At 40.9% G+C, this 16,325-nt stretch overlaps 1 protein-coding gene across 1 annotated transcript in view; it reads left to right on the forward strand.

Annotated features, from left to right (window-relative positions):
* The window catches only part of SLC23A2 (solute carrier family 23 member 2), a 134,411-nt gene that overhangs the window by 76,497 nt on the left and 41,589 nt on the right, over positions 1–16,325 (forward strand). The window contains exons 3-5 of the mRNA XM_059037631.2: positions 4,443–4,541; positions 13,013–13,129; positions 15,414–15,571. Coding sequence (XP_058893614.1) covers positions 4,443–4,541; positions 13,013–13,129; positions 15,414–15,571 — 374 coding nt within the window. The remainder of the gene's footprint in view (positions 1–4,442; positions 4,542–13,012; positions 13,130–15,413; positions 15,572–16,325) is intronic.

Consider the following 16,325-nt stretch of genomic DNA (forward strand, 5'->3'; position numbering starts at 1 on the left):
ATTTGACCATCTCAGGATTACTGTTCAGAAACAAATACTTTAATGTTATTGTCTTAGTGGAAATAAAACACATAAGCAAGAAAGACATATTTACTGAGCAGTAGACACATACCCCCACCAAAGGCAGCATAGCCTTTTTTTGTTGGAGACAAAACCAACTGGACAAATTTAGGCAGAGAGAACCTGCTTTCCTAAACTGATTGAGTGATTGTATAATATTAGTTTAGGCGAAAAAAATTTAAAGCCACAAGTTTGATTTCAAATAGTTCTGGGGGGAGAAAGGACATGGTTCCTGAAAAATTTTTAAATAATCTGCTGATATATATATATTTTGAAGAAAAACATGATCAGTTCCCTGAGATGAAAGATGCCAAGATTTCCCTCTGTTTTCTGTGATGCTATTTAATAACACAAAAGAAAATCCATTTTTATTAAGTTTAAAAAGCTTTCCAAGACATGCTTTATTTCCCAGTTGAAATAATATTTAGAGGTTCAGAAGTATGGAGCTTTCATAGTATCAGCAACATTTTAATCTTTTTCTCAAAAAACAAAACTCTATGCCTTTCCTGAAGAACTGATTTGATTTTTTAAATTAAATTTCATGTTTTTAAGAAAATGGTCCATTAGAGTGGCTAATTTAATACGCCAAAGGGAAAATATTAGTGAAACAACTAGTGTTTTACTTTCAGTGATGTTTAGTCACTCCCAGCACGTAGACACAGGAGACACAGCAGGTCAGTGGTCCCTTTCTATAGCCTTGGCCTGCCTCTGGTGCTGAATTCTCCTTTCCCTTGAGTGAAACCTGGTTCACCTCCCATTTGCTCCAGAACCTCCTACCTTCTAGGTTTGTTCCCATTTTCAGTTGGAGCACTGATGGAGCAGGGGCCTGGGAAGAAGGGGCGCATTTTCCTCTCTTAGGGGTGAGAATAGCTTGTAGAGAGGCAGTGGCTCAGCTCTGGAACATGAGACTTCCAGGATGGAAGGTGAGCTCTGAGGTCCCTAGGGATGGCTTTACCTGTGGAAATATGTTAGAAATCAAAGGTCAATAATATTTGCAGTTGAATAAACTTCACACTGGCCTGGGAAAGTAAGCTTCTTTATGGTATGATTTCTATGGATCAAACTTTTTTTTTTTTTTTTTTTTTTTTTTTTGTGGTACGCGGGCCTCTCACTGTTGTGGCCTCTCCTGTTGCGGAGCACAGGCTCCGGACGCACAGGCTTAGCGGCCATGGCTCACGGGCCCAGCCACTCTGCGGCATGTGGGATCTTCCCAGAACGGGGCACGAACCCGTGTCCCCTGCATCGGCAGGCGGATTCTCAACCACTGCGCCACCAGGGAAGCCCCAAACATATTTTGAATTGACTTACAAACTTCTGTTGTACCAGTTTGTCACTCTGTCTCTCCCTACACAAATCTCTTTGGGACCAGCACTTCCATCCACCGGCCACCTGCGTGAGTTAACTGGACAGCAGCCCAGATGCTTTACCCCTCTGCCCCCAGAATCCAGTCCAGGCCTGAGATGTTGCCCGTCGTACTGTGGTGGTGTCTTGCCCTGCAGAGCTACGGTGCTGTGGTGCTATGGCTCCTGTTTGGGCAGTCCCCAGGTAGTATTAAGGCCATGTCCTAGCTCTCTCTTGAACCAGACTACCTTTCCCAGAGCACTGTTAAAACCTTGGCTAGACATTTCTCCAAAGAAGACATACAGATTGCCAACTAACACATGAAAGAATGCTCAACATCATTAATCATTAGAGTAATGCAACTCAAAACTACAATGAGATATCATCTCACACCGGTCAGAATGGCCATCATCAAAAAATCTAGAAACAATAAATGCTGGAGAGGGTGTGGAGAAAAGGAAACACTCTTGCACTGTTGGTGGGAATGTAAATTGATACAGCCACTATGGGGAACAGTATGGAGGTTCCTTAAAAAACTACAAATAGAAATACCATACGACCCAAGAATCCCACTGCTGTGCATATACCCTGAGCAAACCATAATTCAAAAAGAGTCATGTACCAAAGTGTTCATTACAGCTCTATTTACTATAGCCAGGACATGGAAGCAACCTAAGTGTCCATCAACAGATGAATGGATAAAGAAGATGTGACACATATATACAATGGAATATTACTCAGCCATAAAACGAAATGAAATTGAGTTATTTGTAGTGAGGTGGATGAACCTGGAGTCTGTCATACAGAGTGAAGTAAGTCAAAAGGAGAGGAACAAATACCATATGCTAACACATATATATGCAATCTAAGAAAAAAAAAATGTCAAGAAGAGCCTAGGGGTAGGATGGGAATAAAACACAGACCTACTAGAGCATGGACTTGAGGATATGGGGGGGGATGGTAAACTGTGACGAAGTGAGAGAGTGGCATGGACATATATACACCACCAAATGTAGGGTGGATAGCTAGTGGGAAGCAGCCACATGGCAAAGGGAGATCAGCTAGGTGGTTTGTGACCACCTAGAGGGGTGGGAGGGAGGGAGACGCAAGAGGGCAGAGATATGGGAACATACATATATGTATAACTGATTCACTTTGTTGTAAAGCAGAAACTAACACACCATTGTAGAGCAATTATATTCCAATAAAGATGCTAAAAAAAAAACAACCATCTTGGCTCAGGCCAAGATGTTGTTTCTGTCCCTTGTCTGGCAGTTGCCTCATAAAGGGTCTGCCTGCCTCTGTTCCCGTCATCATCCCCTTTACTTCACCCCACCCTTCCACTCTCCCACTGCAGTCAGCATGTCATCCAAAGCCAGATGTGGCACACTGGATTATGGCACACCTGTCCTAGGCACCACGTCGTGACTCCCTGCTGCATCCTTTGTCCAGTCACAGCTCTGTAACCTGTTCCTGGTGGGGGTCAGGACTGCATCCTCATTGCCTGGGCAGAGTAAGATTCTCAAACAGGGTTTGTTGAATGAATATGTGAGCCTTTTCCTAGTCTGGGGACCATCTCATTTTATAGTACCTATTTATTTAATTGTGTGTGTGCGAGCATGGAATAAGTCAGGGGAGGAGTGAGAGTTGCTAACTCCTGCCAGAATCTACTCCTTGGTGACACATATACAGATTAAAAAATATATATTGAGGTGAAATTCACACAACAAAATTAATAATTTTAAAGGGAACAATTCAGTGACATTTAACACAATCACAATATTGTGCAACCATCACCTCTGCCTAGTTCCAAAACATTTTCATCACCCCAAAAGAAAACCTCATACCCATGAAGCAGTTTTGCTCTCTGTGGCAACCATTGATGAATGTAGATGGTTAGTTTTAACTGGGATAGGACTTTAAATCAGACCTGGGTTTTTCGGATGACTAAGTAATTAAATGTTGTTGTTTTAAGACAGTTCATTCTGAGTGTGTGTACCTCTTGGCTTCTAAGTCGGTTGATTGCTGCTGTGATATGACTTGGAGCATGGTTGTAATAGTGAGTTAGAGTTTTATGTTGTGGACTTGAACTTGGCTAGGAGCATGTATCCTGCTGGCAGCTAGTTTTATAGGCAAACAAATGCCACAAACTCAGTCGATTGTGTAAAAAGCTATAGCATGACTTAGAGTTTTAAAAGCAACTCTTTATTTGAAATAAAAATATTTTATCCTGTAAGAATTATGTACTAGTTAATTGAGAGTTTTGGAATACTTTAAAACTAGCCTTAGACTTGGGTTATATAATCTATATGACCTTGAATAAGAAATTAAAATGTTCTCTGGCCTGATTTCCTCAAGTGCAAAAATAGGTGGATTGAAATCTCTCTGGACTGCCTTAGTTAGTCCAAGCCATGCTGCTTGAATCTTTAGCCTTTTTAATTTCTTCACTGTTATAAAAATAAATTGTCCTCATTAGAGAAAATTATCAAAATATATAAAGGGAAAAAGAGGGTGAAAATGGCCCCACTGATTAAAGGCAATCACTGTTACTATTTTGGTGTACTGGTATATATCTTTTTTTTTTTTTTAATAATATCTATCTATCTAATCTGCGCCAAGTCTTAGTTGCAGCACTCGGGATCTTAGTTGTGGCTTGCGAACTCTTAGTTGTGGCATGCATTGCAGAATCTAGTTCCCTGACCAGGAATCGAACACGGGCCCACTGCATTGGGAGCACAGAGTCTTTGGACCACCATGGAAGTCCCTGTTCCCAAAGTTCCTTTGGATGTTCTATTTCGGGTCTCCTTCAGCTGACCCCCATTCATGCAGCCTCACTCTGTAGGACACATGGTACGTTTCTCCATCAAAAACACGTGTGATCACTGGTGCAGCGCGTACTCGTCAGGAGTTTCATTTAAGAAAACTTAAAACTTGGCTAATCTGATAAGTGAAAATGCAGTTTTTTTCTTTGGGGGAAAATGTTTTCATACAACAAAATGTATAGGGTGAAAAAAGCCTCTAAATGAAGTGTTTCCCTTCAGGTGGTGATCAATGGAGGTGCCACGTCCAGCGGTGAACAGGACAATGAAGACACCGAGCTCATGGCAATATATACGACAGAAAATGGCATCGCAGAAAAGGTAGCCCTTGCATCAGCCCCAGCCACTCACCCACCACTGCTGTCCCAGATCCCCTACAAGGAAGCGGATATCCATCTGGAGTTTTGTCCCTACCCTCCTGAGTGTGTGTGTGTGTGTGTATGTGTGTGTTCACTTTACAATGGAAATAGGAATGATGAGGAATGGAAGTTACTAATATTTAATTGTTTTAATGGCAACATTAAAGTGAGAACCATATAGAGGTCTTTACCTAGATATTTTTAAAACCTCAGCCAATGGGCTTCCTTGGTGGCGCAGTGGTTGGGAGTCCGCCTGCTGTTGCTGGGGACGTGGGTTCGTGCCCCGGTCTGGGAAGATCCCACATGCCGTGGAGCGGCTGGGCCCGTGAGCCATGGCCGCTGAGCCTGCGTGTCCGGAGCCTGTGCTTGGCAACGGGAGAGGCCACGACAGTGAGAGACCCATGTACCGCAAAAAAAAAAAAAAAAAAAAAAAACACCTCAACCAGGATGCCAGAGGGAAGTGTTAGGTCTGGGTGCCAATATGACTCAGACCCTGAGGGAGTCTAAAGCTCTCTGGGCATTAGTTGCCTCATCTCTAAAATGGGTATAGAAATATTAGCATCTGCCTTAAAACTGTTGTGAGTATTAAATGAAATAATATATATAAAGTTATTAGCATTGTGCCTGGTACCTACCGTGTGTACCGTAAATAGGAGACACCAGTAGATAGGTTATGTAGACTGTGAAAGTGCCTTGGACAAAGATCTTTGAAAATCACGCTGAAGTGGGAGAATCTTTTTTTCCACCTCATCCCCTCTGCTTGACAGGTCAGTCTGTGACCGTAGAATATGTGACCATGTTCATAGAGGCCAGGACAGAGCTGCCTGGAGACGGTCCACATGCCTTGATTTCTTTTTCTCTTTGTATCTGCCACTGTGCCTAACACATATGAAAAGTATGATAACATGACATTTCCAGACTGCATTGCAGCCCTAAGACTTCTCAATTTCATTTGAGTTTCACTTGACAGACTTTTCTTATTTATTTATTTATTTATTTATTTATTTATTTATTTATTTATTTATTTATTTTCGGAACGCGGGCCTCTCAGTGTTGTGGTCTCTCCTATTGCGGAGCACAGGCTCCGGATGCACACGCTCAGCGACCATGGCTCACGGGCCTAGCCGCTCCACAGCATGTGGGATCTTCCCGGACCAGGGCACAAACCCACGTCCCCTGCATTGGCAGGTGGACTCTCAACTACTGCGCCACCAGGGAAGCCCTGACAGACTTTTAAAACAGATTTTATTTTTACTATCATCAACTTATATATAATGATGCATTATATTCTAGAACCACCGTACTGCACTGTAAACAGTGTATACTGTGTATTCTAGTAACAGACCACTAGGAAGTTGATATATACAATTATAATACCCAGCTTGGGTATTAGTGCATTAAGTTTACAGTGTAATCATGAAAATGATAAAGAACAAAAGAAATTATATTGAAATTCTTAAATAATCAAATTTTTGTGTCTGTGATTTCTTTCTTTTTCTCTTTCTCCCTTTTTCTTTCTTTTCCAGTTTGGGAGATGGAAATTTCATTTTTGGCTATCTTGACCAATATGGCTGTTATTTGGTCAAACTATTCTAAGTTTTATGGAGGCTAGATTCATGCTGAGATGTTGAATTCCTGCAGTGTTGGTTTCCAAGTTGCTCCTCAGAGCACAGATTGGAGCAGCCATGGTTGTGGCTGTGGTCTACAGCAGAGACTCATTCCACAGGGCAGGATCTGGGAGGGGCCCACTGCCTGTCTGGCTTGGGTCTCAACATCCAAGAGGCACATCTTATAGCAAAGTGCTTCTGTTTGTTTTTTTTTTTTTTTTTTTTAAATTTATTTATTTATTTATGGCTGTGTTGGGTCTTCGTTTCTGTGCGAGGGCTTTCCTCTAGTTGTGGCAAGCAGGGGCCACTCCTCATCGCGGTGCGCGGGCCTCTCACTATCGCGGCCTCTCTTGCTGCGGAGCACAGGCTCCAGACGCGCAGGCTCAGTAGTGTGGCTCACGGGCCTAATTGCTCCGCGGCATGTGGGATCTTCCCAGACCAGGGCTCGAACCCATGTCCTCTGCATTAGCAGGCAGATTCTCAACCACTGCGCCACCAGGGAAGCCCCAGTGCTTCTGTTTTTACAGACTTGTTGGGCTGCATCCAATCCTCAGTTATTTGGGCCTTAATCAGAGAGTCACCAGAATTTCCAGGCTGTAGGCTGTCATGAGTTTGGATGTTCATTATCCAGGAGTTGATGGCTGTCTTTTAATATACGATATTTGTTTTTCTCTTTCTGACTTACTTCACTCTGTATGACAGTCTCTAGGTCCACCCGTGTCTCTACAAATGACCCAGTTTCATTCCTTTTTATGGCTGGGTAATATTCCTTTGTATATATGTAGTTTATACTGTGATGGCTGTCTTTTGAAGTGAATAGTAGGGAGCATTAATTCTTCAGGTTTTTAAACATCTATAACTGTACCTTTTACTGAACTGTTGGCAGGAAAAATGTCTAGTACACTAAAGTTAGCACATTTCTGCTAGACATTTATTTGGGGGTGAACATTTTTTTCATCATCTATACTTTGATAGGTGTGTATTTCCTTGAATACTAGTGAAATAGAATATCTTCCTATTTACTGGTCTTTTTTTTCCTTGTCTTACAAAATGACAAGGATAGTGAGAGTTATCGTGTGTTGAATAGTGCTAAGGATCCAGACCCTTGGCTGGATGCTTTAAGCAACCTGTCACATTTAGTCCTCATAGCAACCCTGTTAGAAAGGCGCTATCACTATCCCTGTTTTAAAGGTGAAGAAAATGAAATGTTTAGGTCCTTTGCTGTCTTAAATTTGTGTAAAGAAAACTTCACACCAGAGGATGCTGCCCTCTAGGATCTTGCTTTTCAGATGGCATTGAAAGGCTCTCTGAACACCTGACTGTGAAATAAGAATGGACCATTCAAGAAGAGACAAGAGAACTGAGAGCAAGAGAGCCTGTCCTTTGAGTTCCCCATATTCACAGGGTTTCTTAATTCATTGTAATGTATTCACTTATTTTATTAAAAACTTGACTTTTCTGATGTCCATTAAAACTCTTGAAGTTCTTATGATAAATGCTGGCTAATATGGTATTAGCTATAAGATACTCATCTTGGAATTTGCTTAAAGGGATTTTTTTTCCTGAAAGGATGAGAAGGATAATGCCTCAAATCCTCAATCATGAGTCCATAGGATGGACATCAGTATCATTGGGACTCTTATATTAGGGATGTTGAAGGACTTGAACTTCATAATGAGGGTATTATTTTTAAAGTTTTTTTTAGTTTTTACCTTTTTTGACTTATGATTCCTGCAGATTCTCTTTAAGTTACTTTTTATCCCAGTACTAGCTGGTCTTGAAAAACAAAGTTCTCTTGAGCATACTTGTTTAACACAAACAGTTCAAAATTGTATTAAACAGTTTAAAATGTGCTGCCTCCATTCTTGGTCTACCCCACATAACTGGCAGCTGGCAGTCTGGTGTGTGTATTCCACGTTCTTTTCCACTCATGCCCACACACATATCCGAGAGTGTTGTACCATGGACAGTGAGCTACTACTAGTCCCCACCCCACCTACATAATGTATACCTCACCAGATTAGTAAATGTATGTGGAATTTTTTTATTTTTAAAATTAATTTTAATATCTTGAATAGATAATTTCATGGTTTTAAAAATCATTCTCTCTATATACACCTATTATTTCTGAACTGTTTGAAAGTAAGTTACAGACATAATGCTCCTTTATTCCTAAATAACTTAAGTGTGTATTTCCTAAAAACAAAAACATTAGGATATTCACATTGATACAATTATTATTGATAATTGGTTGATTTCATTAATTTCAATCTTAAAATAAAGCTTAATAGTTTTCATTTGAATTTCCTCAGTTCCAGTAATGTCCCTTACAGCTAAATAATAAGTGAAATAGATAAAGCTTAGTTCCAGGATCCAAATCAGTATCACTTAATGCATCTAATTGTTAATGTGTATCTTTTTAAAAATTTATTTATTTATTTATTTTTGTCTGCATTGGGTCTTCGTTGCTGCATGAGGTCTTTCTCTAGTTGCGGTGAGCAGGGCCTACTCTTTGTTGTGGTGCACGGGCTTCTCACTGCAGTGGTTTCTCTTGTTGCAGAGCACAGGCTCTAGGTGCGTGGGCTTCAGTAGTTGTGGCATGTGGGCTCAGTAGTTGTGGCACGCAGGCTCAGTAGTTGTGGCTCACAGGCTTAGCTGCTCTGTGGCATGTGGGATCTTCCTGGACCAGGGCTCGAACCCATGTCCCATGCATTGGCAGGCGGATTCTTAACCACTGTGCCACCAGAGAAGTCCCATTAATGTGTATCTTTAGTCTCCTTTGATCTGGAACAGTTCCATAGTGTTGTTTGTCTTTCATTACCTTGACATTTCTGAATAGTATGGGCCGATTTACTTTGTAGTATGTCTCTCAATTTGGTTGTCATACTATAATTTTATCTTGTATTTTTCATTAGTGAGGTTGCATCTCTTTTTCACATGCTTAAGAGTCACTTGTATATCCTTTTCTGTGTACTTTCTTTCATATATTTTATGCAGTTTTAAGTGTTGGTTCTTGGTCTTTTTACTGATTTCTAGGAGAGCATTGCCTTTTCTGATAGGAGTTACAGTTGTCACCATTTTGCTTATGATTTTTGCCATGTAGAGCTGATAAAAAATTATGTAGTTAAATTAGTCAATCTTATGGATTCTGGATTTTGAGCCATGGTTAGAAAGGCCTTTTTTTATTCTAAATTTATAAGGGAATTCTCTTCATGTTTTCAGCTAGTACTTTTATGGTTATTTATGTTTAATAAATACTTGATCTATTTGGAATTACTCTTAAGATATGGCTCCATCTTTGTTTCCCAGATGGCTACCCAGTACCCCAACCCCATTTATTGAATAATCTCATCTTTTCCTCAACTGATATGAAATACTTTTGTCCTATACCAAATCCCCAATGTAATTAGGCCTGTTTCAGGGCTTTATATTCTGTTTAGATGTTTTGTCTATTCAGGCACCAGTACCGTATTTTTATTGTAGGCTAATGGTGTTTTATATCTTTTAGGGCTGGTTTCTCCATGTTGCTCTTTTTTAGAATTTTTATAATCATATTTATGAGCTGTAGAATCAGCTTATCTAATCACCCTCATCATCCCCCAACAACCCCAAAAATACCTATTGGTGTTTTTATTGGGATTGCATAGATTTAGTAATTTGCTTAGAGAAAAATGGCATCTATGTGATGCTTAGTCTTCATGTTTAAGACTGTGATAAGTCTTTCTGTTTGTTCTGTTCTTTTGTATCTTTTAGGAGAGGTTTTGAAGTTTTCTTCATTTATGTCTTTCATGTTTCACAAGTTTATTGATAGGTAGTTTATCTTTCTAATGTCTATTGGTAATCAAACTTGTTTGTCCATTATATCTACAAACTTTGTAACTGTTGATGACTATGTATTGGTTTTATATTCCATTACTTTACTGAATATCTTGTTTTCATTTGATTACTCACATTTTCCAAGTATACATTCATGTCATTTGCAAATAGTGATAAGTTTACCTTGCCTTATCTAATTTTTATTCTTGTAATTTCACTTTCTTATCTAGAATAAGAAAATGAACTTTCTTTATTAGAGGTATCTAGCATTGGCTAGTACTTTCAGTAAAAGTAATGGGGGTGATAGTGGACATCCTTGACTTTGGTGGTTATAGTTTCTCTATTTATGATAGTGGTTTTGGTCTACATAGATACATTTCACTATGTGAAGGAATTATCCTTATTCTTAATCTATTGAATCTTTCAAAATCAAGTATAACTTTTGAATTTTGAGCAGGTGCTTTCTGTGTGTTATAGAGATGATCATTTGATTTTCCTCCTAATATATCTCAATATGATCTATTGAGAGATAGATCAACAACAACTGAGGCTGTCGGTGTTGAACCATCAATGCATTCTTGATGTGTATGATCACAATATATTATTATTTTTTAATGTGTTGCTGGATTTTGTTAATCAATATTTGTTTAGGATTTGAGCATTAATATTCATGAGTGGGGTTGATCTGAAGGTTTTTTGGGGGGTGGTGGTAGTGTCATCTTTGGGATGTTTTGATACGGTATTATATCTGCTTCACAAAAGATTTTGGGGAGGGACTTCCCTGGCGGTCCAGTGGTTAACACTTTGCACTTCCACTGCAGGGGGCACGGGTTCAATCCCTGGTCGGGGTACTAAGATCCCACATGCCACGTGGCTTGGAAAAAAAAAAAAAGATTTTGGGGAGTGTTCTTTTCCTTAAAAAACATGGGAATTTGTGTCTTTGTATGAAACATAAGTATTACATGTAATACGTTGAGTGTGTGTGTATTTAAAAGTTTGTTAGCATTCCCTATAAAATCATCTGAGTCTAGTATTTTTTTTTGACATACCTTTGAGAATTATTTTATTCTGGAGTCAGTTTTGGTAAAGTATTTTTTTCAAAAAATTTGACTCATTCTAATTTTCAAGTTATATACATAGAACTGAGCAAAATGGATTTTTATGTTTTTTAATTCCTTTATTCTGTGATTATTTACACTTTTTTCTGATTTTTTATGCTTGTCCTTTCTCCTTCCACATGTTTTTTCAGAAAAGCTATTACACTCCTGGTTACAGCTTATTTGAGAGAAAGGGTTCAGATTAAGATCAATGGAAAAAAACATGTAGGGCAAGGTCTAGGAGACACAGAACAAGCTTTCGGTTGTCCTCTTCCTGGTGGAGTCCTGTGAGCAGTGCTTAATTTCCTCCGAAACAAAGTGTGACAACACTCAAGGAATGTTGCCAGACCCTCTGGAGTCAAACTGATACCATGTGGCCCAAGGCCCTATCATCAGTTGCATTGTTAGCATAATCTATGAAGGGCAGCTCAAGGCTTCATTCAGGTAAACAGATACACTCTTAAGAGGCAGGATATTACAAGAGCACAGAGGTTATCTTCCAGGTGGCAGGCAAGGGCCAAACTTAAACTTCTCTTTGAAATGTGTAGGGTTTGGACAACACAGACCTGCTGAGTTAATCCTTTACTGTACATCACTACATATCAATTTCCTCACCATGTGTACTTTCTGTACCACTGCTACAAACAAATGTTAAAAGACACATATAATATGTTTAAACCCATTTAATAATGCAGATCTGCCAGTATCCATTGTTTGAATGGAAGAAAAAGTTCTTTCCTAAAGGTCATATTCAATTCACATTTGGATTAGATAAAATGTCAATTTACATCACATATTTACCTTTAGGCTTTAGAAGGTAAGGCTGAATTGTGTCACTTCTTTCATTCAAGAGTATTTGGCCCCCAAATCCCTGTGCATGAAAAATGGAGTGATAAACATAAGGAGTCAGCATCTTTCTGTGGATCAAATCCATTGGAAAGGGGGTACAAATTGGGCTAGGTGTGGCCAAGGATCAGAATGTTATCATCTTTTTTTTGTGGCACATCTTTAAATTTTATTTCCTCTTAGGCACTTTATAGTATTAGAAAACTAAAAAAAAAAAAAAATGCACATCTTGGATTCCAAGAAATTGTTTGTAGGGCTTTAGAAACTAGAGCAGTATTGAGAGTATATGGGGGAACCCCCGAGTTTTCAGTTTGGCTCAGATACTGGATGAGTTCAGAAGTGATGCTGAAGCTAAAGCTGACTGGAAATGTCTAGACTATAACCTAAAGTGTCTGGTCTTTGTAAAGATTCTGGCTTATAAAGGATGCAAGGCTTAACATTTTCAAAAATCTTTAGTAATGGTGGGGGGAAAAGAAAAGAAAAAAATTCCCCTAAAGTATAAATACATTTTTAGTCTGTTTTTTTAAACAAAACTTGAATCATCATATCTATATACCTTCACTGTCTTCACTCACCATTATGTCTGAGCAGCAGTGTTTTAAAAGAAGGGTGTTTAGGTACAGAAGTCTTTTTCCTTGCAGGGATGGAATGGGGTAGGAGGGACAGATTAGTGCTCTCTGTTGGAAAGTGGTTAGTGTTTTGTAACATTGCTTCATTAGGGTTACCACCCAAGGACAGCTCATGCCAAGGTATTACTTTGTGGTCTCAACCTTGGGAGCATCCCTCTCCATGCAGTGGGTGCCCAGTCTTGGGGAGAAGCTCTGAGCAAGTTGGGTGCTCTTGGGTGTGAGGAGTTGATGGAAAGAATGCTGAAGCCCCAAATCCTGAGGGCAGACTGTCCCACCAAGTGAGTGTGCTTGACACCGTGTCAGAGGTGACCAAGGCTTAATTTTACAGGAGAGCAACAGACACTTTATAAAGTTGTTTTTCACTAACAGTAGCCTGTGCTGAGTTAACTTTAGTCCTTGCTTTTATTAAACAACTTGTTTTCTCCCTCTCGTTCACAGAGCTCTCTCGCTGAGACCTTGGATAGCACGGGCAGTCTTGATCCCCAGAGATCGGACATGATTTACACCATAGAAGATGTTCCTCCCTGGTACCTGTGCATATTTCTGGGGTTGCAGGTAAGATGATTCCTTTGGAATGTAACCACCAGCAGATGCTTGAATTGTCTGTCTGGATTATTTAAAATTCAATTTTTATTTTTTATTTATTAACAACTTTAATATAAATTACTCTTTAAGAATGATGAATGGGAATTGTTAACATGAACTTAATAACAGTGAAAGGAAGAAAACAGGAGGAGTAGGTTAATCATGGAATGAAAGAAGGAAAATGTTTAGGGAATAAGCAAGAGAAATGACATGGAAGTAAGGGAAAAAGATCATAGATATGTGCAAAGGGGAGAATAGAGGGAAGATAAAGGTAGAAGAATAGACAAAAGAAGGGTTAGTGTTAATTTCTCATTCCTAGTTAACCAACCACGGTCACCGTCAGTTCTGCCATGAAATATGGGTGACACTGAGAAGTGCTCTGTTGGTCAGGACATAAATGTGGAGGCCTTAATCGTATTTTTAAAGGAAGGCAAACTTCGCCTTGGTGGTGTCTGCTTTGTGTGCTGCAATTTCCAGTGGGAGCAGAGCGGGGAAGCTGCCAGGGGAGGGGTGGGGAGATGGGGCGAGAGGTGACACAAGCTGATGCAGGACTCCTGAATCTTTGGTACCCACTCCCCACCCCCCGACACCACTCACTTTTCCCACGTGGGGCTTTAGGAGAAAGGGGATGACATGGAAGGCTCTTTGTCCAGACACATACCCCTGGACTGTGTTTGCCTTGGTTTTGAGGTTTCACTTTCCATTCTTTAAGTGTGAATGATCAGTTCATGCTGAGAAAATCAGTCCCGTTATCCAGAGAGGTTTATTCACTTGGAGGTGAACTGTACCTGCTGAGAGCTGATGCTTTGGTCCAGTTTCCAGGCCCCTCCCCTTAGGTATCAAAGCACTTGGTAACCTGGACAGTAAGGCATCTAATAAAGAAGACATAACCAAAGGAGCTGACTGGTCTTGGCAAATAATTTCCCTAGGGCTGAGTATCTGGAGTCAGATTCAAGAAACTCATTTTTTTTTTTTTTTTTTTTTTTTTTTTTCTTTGTGGTATGCGGGCCTCTCACTGTTGTGGCCTCTCCCGTTGCGGAGCACAGGCTCCGGACGCACAGGCTCAGCGGCCATGGCTCACGGGCTTAGTTGCTCCGCGGCATGTGGGATCTTCCCGGACCAGGGCACGAACCCGTGTCTCCTGCATCGGCAGGCGGATTCTCAACCACTGCGCCACCAGGGAAGCCCAAGAAACTCATTTTTTGAAATGTTTATTTTATAGATGTTTCTAGAAGTAGTCTCCCCTGTTCAGATAGGATTGGGAAACCCTGTGTGCATCATGCCCTTCTTGACAGTGCACAGCACTCTTAAACTTGTGAGCAGCTCTGGGAAGTCCTGGATGAGAATGTTCTCTTCCCCTCACCAAACACCTATTAGTGTTACACAGTTGGGCTTTATGGGCTGCAAGGAGCACATTTTGGCACACATGAGCAGAGATGGGGAACTATTGGGAAGAAACATAGGAAGTTTGCAGAACAGAAGTAGGAACCGAACAGGCAGACCTCTGGGGGGAAGGGAAGTGAGCAGTGAGGGCTGGAATGTCCTGCCAGGGCCACAAGGAATGGGGGAGGGTCCCTAAAGGAAGAGTGGGATGGGCTCTTTCTGGAGGATTCCCACAGCTACTCTGTGACCCCAACCCTTCCCTGATTGCTGTTAAACAATGCCAGACCATAGAAAAAGATGGAAAATGCCTTGTGCAATGAAGCTTGTAACTTTAATCCCGAGACCTAAAAGAATTTTTTTAAAAAAAAAAGGATGAATTATCTCAAGAACATAGATGTAAAATTCTACATAAAATATTGGCATATCAAATCCCAGAAGAAAAATCTAGCATGACTAACTAGAATGGTTAAGTGCCACACGGTTCATGTTAACAGATTAGAGGAGAAAGACCTAGGTTTTAACAATTGATGCTGAAAAGCATTTTTAAAAATCAAATATTCCCAGTAAGAATTATATAAATAAAACACTACCAGTGTTTGTATTGAGTACTTCCTTTGTGCTGGTCTGAATTCGTGCAAGTAATAATTAATAATACAAGTTAGTGATAACACAAGAAAATGTAATGGAAAGGAGAAATGCAAAAAACAGAGATGATTTGGCATATGATAAAAGAGTGTGTACCTAAAAAGACAAATTCTTCATGTGTGTAACTTTTTAAAAACAACAGGGGGGTGGGCAAAGTTAGGGTAAAATCAGAAAAAATACAAAGAAGGGTTTATTCTTTTCCCCTCTGTCTCCCTGTCACCCGTAGCATTACCTGACATGCTTTAGTGGCACCATCGCGGTGCCCTTTCTGCTGGCCGATGCCATGTGTGTGGGATATGACCAGTGGGCCACCAGCCAGCTCATCGGGACCATTTTCTTCTGCGTGGGAATCACAACTTTGCTGCAGACAACTTTTGGATGCAGGTGAGATTCGGGCACTAAATTGGGGATGCTGAAGCACCCATGAAGCATTAAGCACTGCCATTCACCTAGGGCTGCTTGGAAGGACTGACTGGAGTATAGGGAGGTGTGTCCTAGTGGCATTTGCCCTGCCTCCCCCCAACCCTCCTGTGTTTCTTCTCTAGGTGGGTGGCACCGCTTCCCACCTAGTTGTGCAGGCTGGAAACAGACTCACTCTCAGCTCCTTCCATCCCACCAGCTGGCAGGGCAAGTTTTCTCTCCAGTACCCCCTCCCTGCCCCCATTCCTGAAGTTCAGGCCTAAACTGTTCTACTAGGTTCCTAGTTGGTTTCCCTGCCTCCAGGGCTACTCTCCTCTGCCCGGCTCTGTGTGCCACTCCAGTGTTGTCTTTCAGTGTTTGCATCTTCCTAGGTGTTACCAGGCTACAGCCCTACTCCCTGTTTAAAAAAACAGATGTGCCCACCCTGTAGACTTCTCCCTTGCTGTCCCACCACACTCCCAGCCATGTCCCTGCGCCCGGCAGTCCCCTTCCCTGCACTCACCCAGGGGTGAGTTCCTCCCCGAGCCCACCCTGTTGTCTTGCCATTCCGTGCTTATGCTCCCCTGCAGCCTTCCAGTCCTGGCTTGCCCCTCTCCTCTCTGTGAAGCATCCCTGACTTCCCAAAGCCTCCTTTCTCTCTGAATTCCCACACATGCACCTTGTATATGTTCTTCTGATGTGGCTCTTATTCCACTCTGTCCTTTTTTGTTTGTGTCTT

The sequence above is a fragment of the Kogia breviceps genome, chromosome 14 (genome assembly GCF_026419965.1).
Source record: "Kogia breviceps isolate mKogBre1 chromosome 14, mKogBre1 haplotype 1, whole genome shotgun sequence".
In the NCBI taxonomy this organism is placed as follows: Eukaryota; Metazoa; Chordata; class Mammalia; order Artiodactyla; family Physeteridae; genus Kogia; species Kogia breviceps.